The sequence below is a fragment of the Dasypus novemcinctus genome, chromosome 2 (assembly GCF_030445035.2).
Source record: "Dasypus novemcinctus isolate mDasNov1 chromosome 2, mDasNov1.1.hap2, whole genome shotgun sequence".
Classification (NCBI taxonomy): Eukaryota; Metazoa; Chordata; class Mammalia; order Cingulata; family Dasypodidae; genus Dasypus; species Dasypus novemcinctus.
In genome coordinates, this window is record NC_080674.1 from 71,454,555 (window position 1) to 71,470,764 (window position 16,210).

General features: G+C 39.0%; 1 protein-coding gene across 9 annotated transcripts in view; it reads left to right on the forward strand.

The window, feature by feature from the left end:
• The first annotated feature begins 4,421 nt into the window (after window positions 1-4,421).
• GTF2H2 (general transcription factor IIH subunit 2) overlaps window positions 4,422-16,210 on the forward strand; it is a 116,606-nt gene continuing 104,817 nt past the window's right edge. For 5 of the 9 annotated variants that reach the window (XR_009188564.2, XR_011645936.1, XM_058309859.2 and 2 more), the window contains exons 1-7: window positions 4,549-4,618; window positions 7,960-8,045; window positions 8,651-8,728; window positions 9,398-9,434; window positions 9,631-9,717; window positions 10,396-10,446; window positions 10,757-10,811. Coding sequence is in view for 7 of the 9 variants with exons in the window: in XM_058309859.2 (XP_058165842.1) it covers window positions 7,990-8,045; window positions 8,651-8,728; window positions 9,398-9,434; window positions 9,631-9,717; window positions 10,396-10,446; window positions 10,757-10,811 (364 nt within the window). In the remaining 2 variants the exon portion in view is untranslated. Of the gene's footprint in view, window positions 4,629-7,959; window positions 8,046-8,650; window positions 8,729-9,397; window positions 9,435-9,630; window positions 9,718-10,395; window positions 10,447-10,756; window positions 10,812-16,210 lie in introns of those variants that run through there. The other 4 variants (XM_058309839.2, XM_058309845.2, XM_071208473.1 and 1 more) reach the window with 4 other exon arrangements.

Consider the following 16,210-nt stretch of genomic DNA (forward strand, 5'->3'; position numbering starts at 1 on the left):
GCTGCTTCTCTTGGCATTTTCCCAGCAAGTAGAAACCTGCTCACATCCCCTTCCTTGAAAAAAACCATCCTGCCTCCATCTCCATCCCCCATAACATCTAGGTTTTACTCTTCCCCTCATGGCAAATTAGCTTGAAAACATCAACCATTGGTCTACCTGGAGGGTCTACCTCTCAAACTGCTCTAGAGGTAACTTTAGGGAGATGTTGGCTAGAAGGAACCAGGGCATTTGGGGTATAGTGGGAGCCCCAGACCAACCTGCTTTGCTCTTTCTTGGAGATCTACGTGGAGGGAAATGAACCCTCAGATATTGCTTCCCAGAGTTCATGTGTACAGACATCTACACATCTTGCTTATTTTACTTAATAGACTATCCCAAACATAGAAGTGGACTTGTTAGGGCAAAGAGTTTGCAAATTTTAATTAGATTTGTCTTGCCTGAGTTTGTACTAATTGATATTCATTCCATCAATGAATGAGAGTATATATATCAATCCCTGGATATTATTGTTTCAAACTTTGCAAACATAATAGCTGAAAAAATGTTATACTAAACCCCTTTCAAGTTGACTTTTAAAAGATATTAGTTTTCATATATTTAATGGTTGTATTTTTCTATTTATTAGGTGTATACAAGTTGGGAATTTTAACCAGGGTTTTGTTCCTTTTTCAATATGTACTGACTCTCTTTATCCCTAATAATACTTTGTTAGCTCAAAAAAAAAAAAATCTATACAGAGCAAACTTTACAATTGGGAAAAGTGAATGAATGATTCAGTTTCTTCCATAAATAAACTTTAATTTTAATTTAATGGGTAGTTGTTATTTTTCAAAAAATAACAAACAATACCTTCCCGGGCTGAAGGGTAACAATCTTTAGAGAGAAATTTGGAATTGTAACTGTGTTTCCTATAGGAATGTATCCTATCAGAATAGAATGGCCAATTAGAACACAAAAAAGAAAAAGTGGAGTTTGTGATAGTCCTGTAAATTAGTTCAAATATGTGGAGGCAAAGATGGAAGCCTGCAACCACTGGCAAAGAATCAGTAATGCTAATTTCCCCTTTGCACCTTTTAAAAATTTTGCTCCATACAGAGGCCATACAAACAATACAAAAACTAAATAAAAGAACTTGCCTCTGGGGAGGAAATAAAGGGAGCAGATTATTGAGTGACCATTATGGCTTGTATTCAATATATCACAAGAGCTCTGTATGATAGGTGAAGGTATCTGCATTTTATAGACCAGTTCACAGATTTAGATTGACTTGCTTGTGGTCATCAAGCAGGTGTGGCAGAGCATGACTGTAAATCCAGCTCTGTTCTTTCCAATACTATGCAGAATGCCTTCCATGTATAAACACACACACACACACATTGTTTTTGTTTGTTTGTTTTTGTTTTTAGATACCAAGGGCCAGGGATTGAACCCAGGGCCTCGTGTGTGGGAAGCCAGGGCTCATCCACTGAGCAACATCGGCTTCCTTGAGTTGGCTTTTTTGTTTCTGCTTCTTCAGGAGGAACCAGGAACCAAACCCAGGACCTCCCATGTGCGAGGCGGGTGCTCAAGTGCTTGATTCACATCTGCTCCCTATGTATGGTTTTTAAAATATTTTTTATTAGAAAGATTGTTTTACAAAAAAAATAATGCAGAAAATACAGAGTTCCCTTATATAGCCCTATTATTTTTTTCTTTATGTTTAAAGAATCTTTAGATTACATAAATATTACATTGAAAACATAGGGGATTCCCATATACCCCTCCTCCCACACACACACACTTCCCCCCATTAACAACATCTTTCATTACTGTGGTATATTTGTTACAATTGATGAATACGTATTGAAGCATTGCTACTAACTGTGGTCTATACTTTACACTATGGTTTACACTTTGCACTGCACAATTTTATAGGTTTTGACAAAATGTGTAACAGCTTGTATCTGCCACAGCAATATCATGCAGAACAATCCCAAGGTCCCCCGAAAGACCCATGTTATACCCATTCTTCCCTCTCCCACATCTCAGAACCTCTGGCGACCATGGTCTTTACATCAGTGTTCCAAGGTCTTCCATTTCTAGAGTAATAGGTCTACTTTAGTCCATAGTGGCATTCCCCCCTTATGTTTGTTCCTCCTCAATCTTGAGCATTTGGGGATGGTGATGCCCACTCTGCTTCGCACTGAGAGGGGGCTTAGATCCCATAGGGGAGATGGGTGAACTATCTTGTTTGTAGTTGTAGATAGTTTGTTTTGGGGGATGGGTGTTGTCCATCATCATCCTTTTGTTAGTTGTCCTGGGTGAGTCTGAGGAATAAGGGAGTAGGTGTTGGCTGCAACTCTGCTGAGATTCAGGGCTCAACCAGCATATGAACAACCAGAAGATTTAAGTCTTTGGGATGCATTAACAGGTATAGTGCTAATTATAGATACAAATAAAAGGGACAGAAGAACCATGTGTAGGAAAATTATAAATGTTTAACTGATACATTGGGGAGATAGGTTATCATATCTTCCAAGGTAAGGCCCAGCAATGGGGTGCTGACTTGCTGGGATTGTCTGCCTTGCCTATGGTGTCTAGATGTCTCCAGAGCCTTTCAGGAGCACCACAGCTTGTGGCGCTGTTTACTGTGGCAGTCAGTCTCCTGAGACGTACATAAGCATGACTTCTAGAATAACCTCCTGACTCACTTTGAAATCTCTTAGTGATTTCATAACAACTCATTTGTATTGAATATTTCTTCCTTTTGGTCTAGGTCTTTTTCCAAATGCATTGCTAGTAGGTGCTTGGTAATAACCACTCAGTGTCAGAGAGGCCCATCCCTGGGAGTCATGTCCCACATGGGGGGTGAGGTAGGCAGTGAGCCTATATGTTGAGTATGGTGTAGAGAGAGGCTACATTTGAGCATTGAGGAGGCTTTCAGGGAGGTAACTCTTTGGCAATATATATTACTAGGCTAAGTTTCAATTTCACAAGAATAAGGTCCATAAGTACAAGCATCAATATCAAAGGCATATCGTTCTGTCCTTTGCTAAGGCACTGTCCATGTACTCTAGAGATTCTTGCCACTCTATTAGAGAAATGTAGCAGGACTTCCCAGGAAGAAAGCGCTTGTGTTTTTTTTAGGAGGTACCAGGCATTGAACCTGTGACCTTGTACGTACAAAGCAGGTGCTCAACCACTGAGCTACACCCACTCTGCCACCCCCTATCATTAAAACCTTACATTAGTAAGGTACATTTGTTACAATTGATGAAAGAATATTATAATTGTACTATTAACTACAGTCTATAATTTACATTAGGGTTCACTGTGTTGCTCAGCTATATATTTTTTAAAATTTTATTCTAGTAACATAGTTAAGTGCAAAATTTTAGGTTGTTTATATTTTAGAGGCTGTAGAATACAAATGAGAAGATTTTGCTATCAGCAAAGCAATCACTATAGGCAACAGAGGATGCACATGCTGATGGAAGCAAAGAAGCCCAGCTCCTGTAACTCTTGCAAATTCCCTCCTGGTAGTAATCCTTTTCTGATCCTTTGGGAAGCTTTGCCTCTCCATTTCTCAAGTGTGATAAGTGTTAATAATTCCATGCATCTAACAGGAGAACATCTTGTCCAAAGCTTATCAGATCTTATCCATTGCCACTCCCAGCCTCCCCACCAACCTTTCAGTAATTGCAACTCCACCCTTTCATTGCTCAGGTTACAACCTTGGCGTCATAAACGATTCTTTTTTCCATAACACATCCTGTCTGTAGACAGGATTGAGAATTCCAAGCATTTCTCATCAGCTGCACTGCTATAGTAACTAGCCCAAGCCATCATCCTTCCAAAGTCCTCAAATGCTCACCCTCCAGTCCACCCCTCTGGACTTAGCAGCCCCCACTTTCCCTGCTCACTCCTGCTGAGCTTCCCCCACAAGTATCAGGATGGTTAATTCCCTCCCTCATTCAGATCATGGCGCAGAGGCACTCTCTGATCATTTTTTAAAAAATTTCAGCCCTTTCCCCGTCCATGCTTCCTTTTTCTCTGTAGCACTGTTGCTGTTATATACAGTATATGTTTTTCTTGGATTTTTGTTATCCCAATAGAAGCAAAACTATGAGGACTAGGATTTTTGTCAGTTTGGGTTCCTAGTTCCTAGAACTGTATCAGGCCCAAAATAAAGGAGCAATAAACATTTGTTGCGTGACCAGAAGGGTAGCAAAGAAGTCCCGGTATACAGTCACACAGCAAGGCCCCGGCCCAGCTGCTGCTCCTAGGTTCCCTTCTAATCCTAGAAATAAAACAAAGCCGAGCTGCTCCGCTCTTAGGTCGACGGCTGCCGACCTACGACCTCGCAAGAACACAGGGGACCACTAGCGGAACTTCAAAGCACTCTGCCGAGGCTTTTTCCTTTTTAAAAACGACTCGGAAGTGAGAGAGGCTGTCTCTCCCGGTAGCTAAAGTCAACTAGGTGAGAGCCCACTGTCCGCGCGCGCCTCGCTCGGGCAGCCGCCGCCAGAACGAGCAGCCGGAACACTTCTGCGTCAGCGCAGAGCGCGACGGAAGGATTTTGGAGACGGCGGTAGGGCGGTTTAGGCAGAGCTTCCGGGCAAAGCTGCGTGCGGGCTGGGTGAGTGCAGGTGTGGAGGCCTGAGCAACGCCGAGCCGGACAACAGCGACTTGGAGGGTTCTGGGTGTGCGGGGGCGGGGGCTGAATTGTCCCGGCCTCAGAGGGAGTGAGGGGCGAGGGAGCATGTGGAGAGGAGGCGGAGGGCAGATTCCGGCCGGGGAAGCCACAAAGAAGCACCTAGGGCCGCAGACTAGAGAAATGGCTCTCCCTTTTTAAAGAAGCCCGAGTTTTGAAAAGTGCCGCCCTGGGTTCGGGTTTGTGACCCTTTTCCAGCTTTCTGATTTTATCAGCCTCCCTTAGTCTTGGGTTCCACTCCTGAAAGAGTGACACCCTTGCCTGCCTCACAGCGCTTGGTAGGTAGAGTAAAGTATGAGGAAGAACTTCAACTGCGATGTTTTGTGCAGACCTCATTTGTTTGCAGAAAGCATTCTAACTTAAGCTGGGGGACAGTGGATTTTCTGAGGATAGATTCTCCAGGTAACGATGTTTGGAAAGTGAGAAGATGGAATGTTGGGATGTCATAGCCCATTGGAGGGGTGACCTGAAGGGCCACCAAATATATCTTTCTTCAGGATGCATAATCACTTCTCTGTTAACAGCATGCATTGTAAACATCCAAAGATAAATCCCTTTATATCTCCAGTTATAGGGAACTTAATATCTCATGTACCATTTCCCATTACAGACACCTCTACTAAGTAAGTCCTTGTATATGAGCCAGGAGTCTTTCTGTTTGCAATTTGTATTCGTTCTCACTTTGTTTCTGGACCTTCGGAGAATTAAAAGTAATAAAGTAAAATACAGTTTAAATATTGAAATGATGAAAGGTAGTAGCCACAATTGAAGAAATTTGAGTTTAAAAACATTGAGAACACTATGCAGGCTCTTGATTTCCATTTAGTTACTATATGCTATTTTATCACACTCATCAACAAAACACGGACGTAATGAGGATGTTGAAATAGCATAGTTGTTAGGAATTAAGTCATTTCTAGTTACTTGAGGATGCTAAAGTAGATCACCAGATTTTCTGAAACAAATGAATCTGTTGACTCAGGGAGTGGTTTGTTCATTCAATGGGAGATGTAGAACTTAAACTAATAAAGTCTGATTATAGCAGTTTCCACAGAAAACAGTGATGACATAAAAGCAATCTCCAACTTGTCAATAAGTTTTATTTCCAAATGTCCATTTACAGGTTCTTTAATTTTCAAAATATATTTTTCTATAGAAACGATATAAATGGAGGTTAAGGTCTTGTTTGTGATCCTTATCACAAAAATTAATCTAGGTCCCTTCCAATGACAGATTTGTTTTGTCCTTAATGCCTTGGCACTTAGGGTTCCTTTGATCCCGCACTTATGGAAGAGGGAAGCTGAGAGAGTGGAGTGAGGAGGGAGATTCCGTTGGGGAGGGTGGATGTGTATGTAGTTGTGATGGCGACTTCAGGCCAGGTCCTTTTACCAGTCACTGTGTGTGGTGGAAACAAGGTTAGGAATAATTGCCTAGCATCTACTCAAATTGAGAGAAGCCAAGACAAATGGTAATATTTGGTGTCATCTTTAGGAGATCTTTAGGCACTTGGGGATAAAGTCAATTAAAACTAAAGGGTGGGGGAGCTGATGTGGCTCAGTGATTGAGTGCGAGCCTCCTACATACGAGGTCCCAGATTCACTACCTGGTCCCTGTACCTAAAAACAAAAACCCTGAAAACACAATAACAAAAAACTAAAGGATAGGCTAGGATCAAAGCCCAGAAGAGGTGAGGTACTGAACAGTTATTGTTGATCTATTTCTGTATTTCTGTCTGTTGGCCTAAGTTATTCCCATAGATACAGAGCAAGCTATGTTATTTCCACACATAGCTCCCCTTCATGAGGATGTAAATTGTGTCTGTTTTTTTTTTTTTAAGGTTAAATGCCTCTATCTTTGGTCTTAATCTCTCCATCATTCTAGACATTGCCCTGGAAGCACCCTGTAGTCATTCTTAGTTCTTTTAAAGTAGCCTTCAGAAGGAGTGAAATAAGTATTTCAATAAAGTACAGTCTCTGTAGTCTCTAAACTAAACCACATAATTTGTTTTCCCTGTTCATATATATAGATATATGAATATATATACATATTATATTTCTTTTTATAGTTGAGGGAACTGAGAAATATAGTAGTTCAATAACTTGCCCAAAGTATACTGCTAGAAAGTGGTACAGCCAGAATTTGCCCCTAGGCAGCAAGAGTTCAGAGTCCAGGCCTTTGAACATTATATTATAGTGCTTCTTATAAGAAAGATTTGGGGTACTCTTTATACTTATTAGGGACCACAATCTGAAATGTATTCAAAAGTAGCAAGTCAAGTCTGTTTATTGTTATGGTTGATAGCCCCCCTCAGTTTTATGCCTACTTATTAAAGAAATAGGTGATCATATTGAAAATATTGAAAATACAGAAAAGATTAAAGAAGTGAAAAACCAATCATTCTTAATCCTGTTATCTAGAGGAAACCATTTGTCCTGTTTATTGAATGTCTGGCTAAATAGTTCCTTTTTTTTTCATTTAATAGTTGAGATCATATTATATATTTAATTTTGTGTCCTCCCTTTTAAAAATATTGAATCATAAGCATTTAGCCATTTATAAATAAATTTCATCATCAAAGACTTCTACAAAAAATTTAAAAAGAAAAAGATAAAAAAATTTTTTAAAAAAAGAGGGGAGCAGATGTGGCTCAAGCAGTTGGGCGCCCACCTCCCGCATGGGAGGTCCTGAGTTCAGGATCTAAAGAAGAAGAGTAGATGATGAGTGGCCATAAGGCGCAGACACAGCGAGCAGAAAGCAAGCAGACAACGAGCGGAAACAATGAGCAGACAGATGAGGGAACCACCCTGGTGGAGGGAGGAGAAAAAAATCTTGATTATGGGAAAATTCATATATACACAACAAAGGCAAAGAGATAATACAATGAATCATCATGTATCCATCACTCTGCTACAATAATCAATTGGGACTAATCTTATTTCATCTATACTCTTATCCTTTTCCCATAATTCTCTGGTCCTATCCTGTGACAGATCTATAAGCACTTTTGTTTTTTAGAAGTAGTAAAGAGATGCTTATTTCTATTGGTGTCTATAGATAATTACATTCTTTCTTGGGTGTGGGAAAAAGTCTCTTGAAGATGTAGAATGTTTACATCTAATGATTATTGAATGATCCACAAGGAATTAATGATAACTTGTATTCTGAGTTTAAAATTTTTCTATGTTACTCCCTCTCTTTAATTTTCAAATACAATTAGATGCATTTGATAACAACTATCTTTAGATGCAATCTGATGATTTTTACAGGGTATTAAATAATATATTTTAAGGAAAAAAATGGATGAAGAACCTGAAAGAACTAAGCGATGGGAAGGAGGCTATGAAAGAACATGGTAAGTAGGACATTTTTCTCTCTTACTTTTTAGACATTATCTTTTTTAAAAAAAATTTTATCAAAATATATTGTGTATATTTTAGAATTCACCCATTTCCAAAGTATGAGGTAATGATTTTTAGGAAATTTACTGAGTTGTGCAATCATTACTATAAATCAGTTTTATTACCTTTCACCACTCCAGTAAGGTTTTTCATGCCCATTTACAAATTAATTCCATTCCACTTTCAATCTCAAGCAACCACTAATATACTTTCTGACTCTCTAGATTTGCCTATTCTAGACATTTCATGTAAATGGAATTATATAATATGGGCTGTCTTGTATCTGGCTTTTTTCATGTAACACTGTTTTCAAGGTTTGTCCATGTATCAGTAGTTTATTCTTTTTTGCTGTGTAGTATTCCATTATATGGATATACCATATTTTTTTAATCTCTTTACCAGTTGATAGTGGACATTAAGGTTGTGTCTGATTTGGGCTGTTACTGAGTAATTCTGCTATGAACAATTGTTTACAAATCTGTGTGTGGACATTTGTTTTCATTTCTCTTGGGTTATCTTTTTAGCTTATCTTTTCAAATGAGTAATTTATTACTTACAGGGAGATTCTTAAAGAAGATGAATCTGGATCACTTAAAGCTACAATAGAAGACATTCTCTTCAAGGCAAAGAGAAAAAGGTTTGTAATCTTTACTTAAATGTGTTACAAATGAAAAAAGATATTTCCTTACACCTTTCTGTTCACCTTTACCCAAGTTGCATGCAGTACTTCATTTCACCTGTGTTTCAGGGAAACTGACTTTTAGCCTTCTGAATGAGGGGAAAGAACCAAACCTCGCCAAGCCTCAGCAGGGAAGTGGGCCTTCAGGAAACCATCCAAAATGCCCATCATGTGATGTTCATAAGTTAGTAATTATGATACTTATTTTGCTAAAAAATGCAGGTTAGTTGGAAAGTATATTGAATTTTAGGATAGTATACGGTATTCTATTAAAAATTTTTTTAAAAATTTATTTCTCCCCACCCCCTCACTGTTTGCACTTGCTGTGTCTGTTTGTCTTCTTTGTTTCTTTAAGAGGCGCTGGAACTGAACCTGGAACCTCACATGTGGGACGGAGGCACCTGAGCCACCTCTGTTCCCTGCTTTGTTGGTCTCTCATTATGCTTTTCCTCTTGTATCTCTTGTTGCGCCATCTTGTGTCAGCTTGCTGCACCTGCCTGTTGTGTCAACTCGTCTTGCTCCTTTCCTTTAGGAGGCACCAGGAACCTCTGCTCCCTGGCTTTTTGTGTCTCTTATTATGTTTTTCTTCTTGATTATTCTATTAAAATTTTGGTATAATTTTAACAGAGTGTTTGAACACCATGGACAAGTTCGACTTGGAATGGTATGTTATTTTTTCTTTACTGGTACAGAATTAGTTTGGGTTTGAGAAACATTTGGCTTGATAGAGAAAACAATAGTAAAATAACCTTTTAAGAGGTTATATTAAAAATATATGTGTAGATTGAAGACAATATTAACATGTTATTTTTCCTCCTTAGTCAAAAATATATATGAAATTTTTCCTTATATTTTTGTAGATGCGTCACCTTTATGTTGTAGTAGATGGATCAAGAACAATGGAAGACCAGGATTTAAAGCCTAATAGACTGACATGTACTTTGAAGGTATAGTAAAATCAATTTATACTAAATGTGGGGAAGGACACTAAGTTCTTTTTTTTAAAAATTAATGCGATTTTATTATTTTTTGAGTTAAAAAATATAGGCCAGGTAGAAGTCCTACCAGATCATTTAGGGAAATAATAAGCCAAAATAGCTATTTATTGTGCCCTTAATTTCTATCCTCCTACCCCAAATCAGGATTTTGCTTTATTAATTATCATTTCTTTATTGAACCTTTGTTCTCTCTCTTTTTTTAAGCAAATCAATTTTATTTTCATTCTCTTTTGACTTTCTTGAATCTATCTCTTTCGTTTATAAACATATTTATAGTATTGCTTATTTAATAAAACTTTTCCTCAAGTCTACTCATTCTGTCTCTGTGTTCATTAAATCTATTCTTTTGTTTTTAGGTTCTTTCTTTCTGACGTGTCCAAATGATTCCATCTTTGAAGGCTTAGCTCAAACCTATCTACCACTTATTATTTCTTAGCATTTCAAATTAAGGTTTTAACCAAACTAATTAGTTTTCATTTTATATTTTTACTATTGAATGTTTAAAAAGTCTGTAAATTCAAAAATCGTGGGAAGCAATGCTCTATGAATCATTTTCACAAAACATTAACTGGCCAAATTTTGTATGGTTATTTTGCTCTTATCTAGTATTTTTTTTCCTTTAAACAGTTGTTGGAATACTTTGTAGAGGAATATTTTGATCAAAATCCTATTAGTCAGGTATGTATATAGGTGATGGAATTAAAAATTAGATTATTGATATTACTGCTAAATATAATTTATTTTAAAATAGGGCATATATTCTATGAATTATTAAGTGATCCTGATTAAGACTCATTGAAAAGCAAAATAACTCTTAAACTTAAGCAATGTGCAATGAATTCATAACTAAATCTATTTGTCAAAAGCACTGTAAGAAAAATTTTTACCTATGTTGCTGATTCCTTTTGTAATTACTTTAGTTATGTAAATTCTTATCAAAAGGAAGTTATTTATGTTAACAATAGTTTATTTTTATTTTTGTTTTGAGATTGGAATAATTGTAACTAAGAGTAAAAGAGCAGAAAAGCTGACTGAACTCTCAGGTATGTTTTATTTATATACATTTTTGTATAAAATTACCTTTATTAGACTGTAGACACCAGGACTCAAGGACTCTGCTGTATTTATTTACACAACCTATGGCTGCCTAATAAGTAAAGTGAAGCCTTTTTCTTAGCTCTGTAGGTGAAACAACTGAATAAGAAACCATTAAGGGAAATGGACTTTGGCCCAGTGGTTAGGGCGTCCGTCTACCACATGCGAGGTCCGCGGTTCAAACCCCGGACCTCCTTGACCCGTGTGGAGCTGGCCCATGTGCAGTGCTGATGCGCGCAAGGAGTGCCCTGCCACTCAGGGGTGTCCCCCGCGTGGGGGAGCCCCACGCGCAAGGAGTGCACCCGTAAGGAGAGCCACCCAGCGCGAAGGAAAGTGCAGCCTGCCCAGGAATGGCGCCGCCCACACTTCCCGTGCCGCTGATGACAACAGAAGCGGACAAAGAAACCAGACGCGGCAAAAAGACACAGAAAACAGACTACCGGGAGAGGGGAGGGGAATTAAATAAATAAAAATTAATCTTTAAAAAAAAAAAAAAAGAAACCATTAATGGTTAGGGTCCAGGATTAACTTCTTTTTTTTTTTTTAAGATTTATTTTTTATTTATTTCTCTCCCCTCCCTGCCCCCCCAATTGTCTGCTCTCTCTGTCCATTCGCACTGTGTTCTTCTGTGACCGCTTCTATCCTTATCGGCGGCAACGGGAATTTGTTTCTTTTCGTTGCATTTTCTTGTTCTGTCAGCTCTCCATGTGTGCGGTGCTATTCCTGGGCAGGCTGCACTTTCTTTCACGCTGGGCGGCTCTCCTTACGGGCGCACTCCTTGTGCATGGGGCTCCCCTACGCGGGGGACACCCCTGCGTGGCACGGCATTCTTTGCGCACATCAGCACTGCGCATGGGCCAGATCCACACAGGTCAAGGAGGCCCAGGGTTTGAACCGTGGCCCTTCCATGTGGTAGGCAGATGCCCTATCCATTGGGCCAAGTCCGCTTCCGCGGATTAACTTTTAAAGTGAGTTCTACATGGTGGTGAGTAGTAGTATTACAAAGAACGTAAATGGGTTTACTTAAGATCTATATATTCTTATCCTAAAAGTATTAAGATAAAATTCTTGCAACCATTCAGAAAATTCACTTAATTTTAAAATTAAATATTTAACTTCTAATATAAAGAATATGAAAATTGAATTGTAGCTATTGGTAATGATTCAATTTTTCTGCTTGCATTACATGCCTAACTGAAGTTTAGTCTCTTAAGAAATTGTAATAGTAATTTTTTTTTCTTTTTTCTTTTTGTCTTTATTTGATTTTTTAATTGTAATAGTAATTTTTAATCTGCTGTTGTATATGTGCTATTTTGGATTTATGCCACTAATTCTATTTTATTTTTTGTGAAAAGCACTATTTCTTAAATCTGGTTCTTGACGTTTTATCCTTTCTAAGACATATAAGAGAAATTACATACTTCCATGATTAATAGTTACTCACTCTGGCAATGAGGAGTGAGAAGTACATTAGCCTGGAGTGACCCAAAAACCTTAGGTGTGAAAAACCAAAGAAAATCTGAAACAAGCTAAGTACAAAAGGAAATTATTGGCTAATGATAAATAGTGGGGCTGCATTCGGGTACATTTATTTCCAGTTGTCCTGGCTCTGCCTGACTTTATTCTTGATATGTTTTCCGTGTGGGGAAGATAAGTCTATGAATAGCTCCAAGCTTTATCTCTGTCACAGTCTGTAGCTTCAGCACAAGTCCCAGGGGAAGACTCTGGTTGTCCTGCTTATGACATGCCCATCCATGAGCAGTCATAGTGGCCAGGGGAATAAAGTACTTCATTGTTTATGCCCATTCCCAGGGCAGGAGGGAGGCAAAGTCAGCTCTACGTGAATGACATGGACTAAGCAGTATTATTATGTAATAGGGGAAGATGATCTCCCCAAGGAAGGGAAGTTGGCCAACTCTATTCCCCCAAAATAATTAATAGAAGTTTTCTATGGGTACAAGTGAAGTGATAGGCATGTAGGTGAAAAAGCCTTTGGAGATTCTGACAGGCTTTTAATTTTTTTATTTTTGAAAGATTTATTTATTTTCCCCTCTTCCTCTCCTCCTGCCCTGCCGTTTTTGCTGTCTGTGTTGTCTTCTCATTTTCTCTCCTCTAGGACTCACTGGGATTCGATCCTGGAGTCCTCTGATGGGGAAAGAGATTCCCTGTCAATTGTGCTACCTCAGTTACTGGTTTCTGCTGCGCTTCACCCTGACTCTCCCCTTTTCTCTCTTTTTTTCATGCATCATCATCTTGCTGCATGACTCACATGTGCAGGTCACTGGCTCACCACACGGGCACTCGTGCGGGTGCTCGTGTGGGCACTGGCTCACCACGCAGGCACTCGCATGGGCACTGACTTACCATACAGGCATGCTTTCTCTTCTTCTTTTTCACCAGGAGGCCCCAGGGATCGAACCTGGTCTTTCCATATGGTAGGCGGAAGCTCTTTCACTTGAGTCACATCTGCTTCCCTTACAGGCCTTTTATAGGTACCCTTTCTCCGTCCAGTGGGAATTCATGCTTTAAACCACACTGACAGTAGTGTACTACGCTTTTTTCCTAAACCCACAACACAATTAGAAATAAAAAACATTTTTCTATGGTATGGTAGAAAGAAGTGGATGGAGAACCAGGAGATGTAAGTTTGAGTGCTAGTTCTGTCATTAGGCAGGCTTATGTCTGAGCAAATCATTTCATTTCTTTGGATTTGTTTTCTTGCTTATGAAATGAGGGAGTTGGACTTAGATACTTTTCAACTCTAAAATTTTGTTTCCAAGAAATCTAAAATACTTAAATATGGCAAATAGTTAACATTTTAAAACTTTTTCAAGTTAATAAGAATACCAGGAAGTACCAACTATATGAATGGGCAAAGAAAACTAGTTATTCACAAAGGAATAAAAGCAGAAATAAATAATTTTTTAAAAAATTTAACCAAACCAAACAAATTATCAAAGAAATATAAACCAATTCAATAATATTTTCAACTTCTGATTTTGAAATAATTTCAAAAATGGAAGACAGCTGCAAAGATATTTCAGATCATATACAGAGTACTCCAACAACCTACCTACCTTTCTTTTTTGTGAAGTTTTGAGAGAAGGTTGCACACATAATACTCCTTGAACACATAATGCTGCCATATACATTTCCTAAGAACGAGGATATTCATTTATGTAATCACCTTGAGTGCAGTTATCAAATTTAAGAAGTTTAACCTTGATATAAAGCTTGCAATCTATAATCCATTTTATTCTTACGTCCCAATGTCCTTTTTTAAAAAATCAATTTTATTGATACATATTAATAAATCATACAGATTGTATACTTTGGATGGATGTTATGTCCCAATGCCGTTTTTTTTTTTTAAGGTACCGGGGTCGGGGATTGAATCTGACCCTCATGTGGGAAGCCGACACTCAACCACTGAGCTATACCAGCTCCCCCAAGTTAGTTTTTTCATTTGTTTGCTTGTTGTTTTATTTTTTCCCTTAGGAAATACCAGGGATCGAACCCAGGTCCTTGTATATGGGAAACAGTTGCTTAAACACTTGAGCTACGTCTGTTCCCCACAATGTCCTTTTTTTTTTTAATTTCTCCCCCCACCCCCAGTTGTCTGCTCTCTGTGTTGTCCATTCGCTGTGTGTTCTTCTGTGACTGCTTCTATCCTTACCAGTGGCACCGGGAATCTGTGTTTCTTTTTGTTGCATCATCTTGTGTTAGCGCTCCGTGTGTGTGGCGCCATTCCTGGGCCGGCTGCACTTTCTTTCGCGCTGGGCGGCTCTCCTTACAGGGCATACTCTTTGCGCGTGGGGCTCCCCTACACGGGGGACACCCCTGCGTGGCAGGGCACTCCTTGCACACATCAGTGCTGTACATGGGCCAGCTCCACACAGGTCAAGGTGGCCCGGAGTTTGAACTGCAGACCTCCCATGTGGTAGGCGGACGCCTTATCCATTGGGCCAAATCCACTTCCCCACAATGTCCTTTTGAGCATTTTCTGCTCCATTCTTAAATCTAGTCCAGGATCATTGTCATTATCTGTTTAGTTTTTCTTTCCTTTTTATTTTTTTAAATTGTGGAAACATGTATAAAATAAATCTTCCCATCCCAACCCCTCCAAAGCATACCTAAGTGAAAGAAAGCAGACACAAAGTACTACATATTCACAGTGTTCTAGTACCTACCCCACCATCCATTACTAGAACTTTCCCTGCACCCCAACCAGAAATGCTACACTCATTTTATATAAACTCTCCATTGCTCCTGCTTCCTCACCCCTGCTAACTTGTACTCTATTTTCTGTCTGTATAGTTTGCATAGCCTTTGATATTTTCTTTGTTGTTACCATGGGGCTTAAATTTAACATCATAAATCTAACAATCTGGTTGGCTTTGATACCAACTTAACTTTAATAGCATACATAATGTCTTTTCCTATACCCTTTTTTGCACCCCCCACCTTTAAGTAGTTCTTGTCACAAATTACATTTTTATACATTGAGTCCAAAGCCATTGATTTATCATACTTTATGCATTTGCATTTTAGAGCCTGTAGGAAGTAAAAAGTAATTACAAATAAAAAATTACAACAGTACTAGTACTTATATTTACTGATGTCATTATCTTTATCAGAGGTCTTTATGTCCTCATGCATCTTCAATTGTCTAGTGTTCTTTCCTTTCAACCAACAGAACTCCCTTTAGAATTTCTTTTATGGCCAGTCTAGTGGAGTTGAAGTCCACCGGCTTTTAATTATCTGGGAATGTCTTAATCTTTCCCTCATTTTTTTTCCCTCACTTTTTTTTAGCAAATCTTTTTTTTTTTTTTTTTAAGATTTATTTTTATTTTTATTTATTTAATTCCCCTCCCCTCCCCTGGTTGTCTGTTTTCTGTGTCTTTTTGCTGCGTCTTGTTTTCTTTTGTCCGCTTCTGTTGTCATCAGCGGCACGGGAAGTGTGGGCGGCGCCATTCCTCGGCAGGCTGCTCCCTCCTTCACGCTGGGCGGCTCTCCTTATGGGTGCACTCCTTGTGCGTGGGGCTCCCCTACGCGGGGGACACCCCTGTGTAGCAGGGCACTCCTTGCGCGCATCAGCACTGCGCATGGGCCAGCTCCACACGGGTCAAGGAGGCCCAGGGCTTGAACCGCGGACCTCGCATGTGGTAGACGGACGCCCTAACCACTGGGCCAAAGTCCGTTTCCCCAAATCATTTTATTGATACATATTAATAAAGCATACAATTCATTCAAAGTGTACAATCAGTGGTACTTGGAGTAATCACACAGTTGTGCATTTATCACCTCAAACATCATTAGAGCATTTTCATTATTTCAATAATAATAA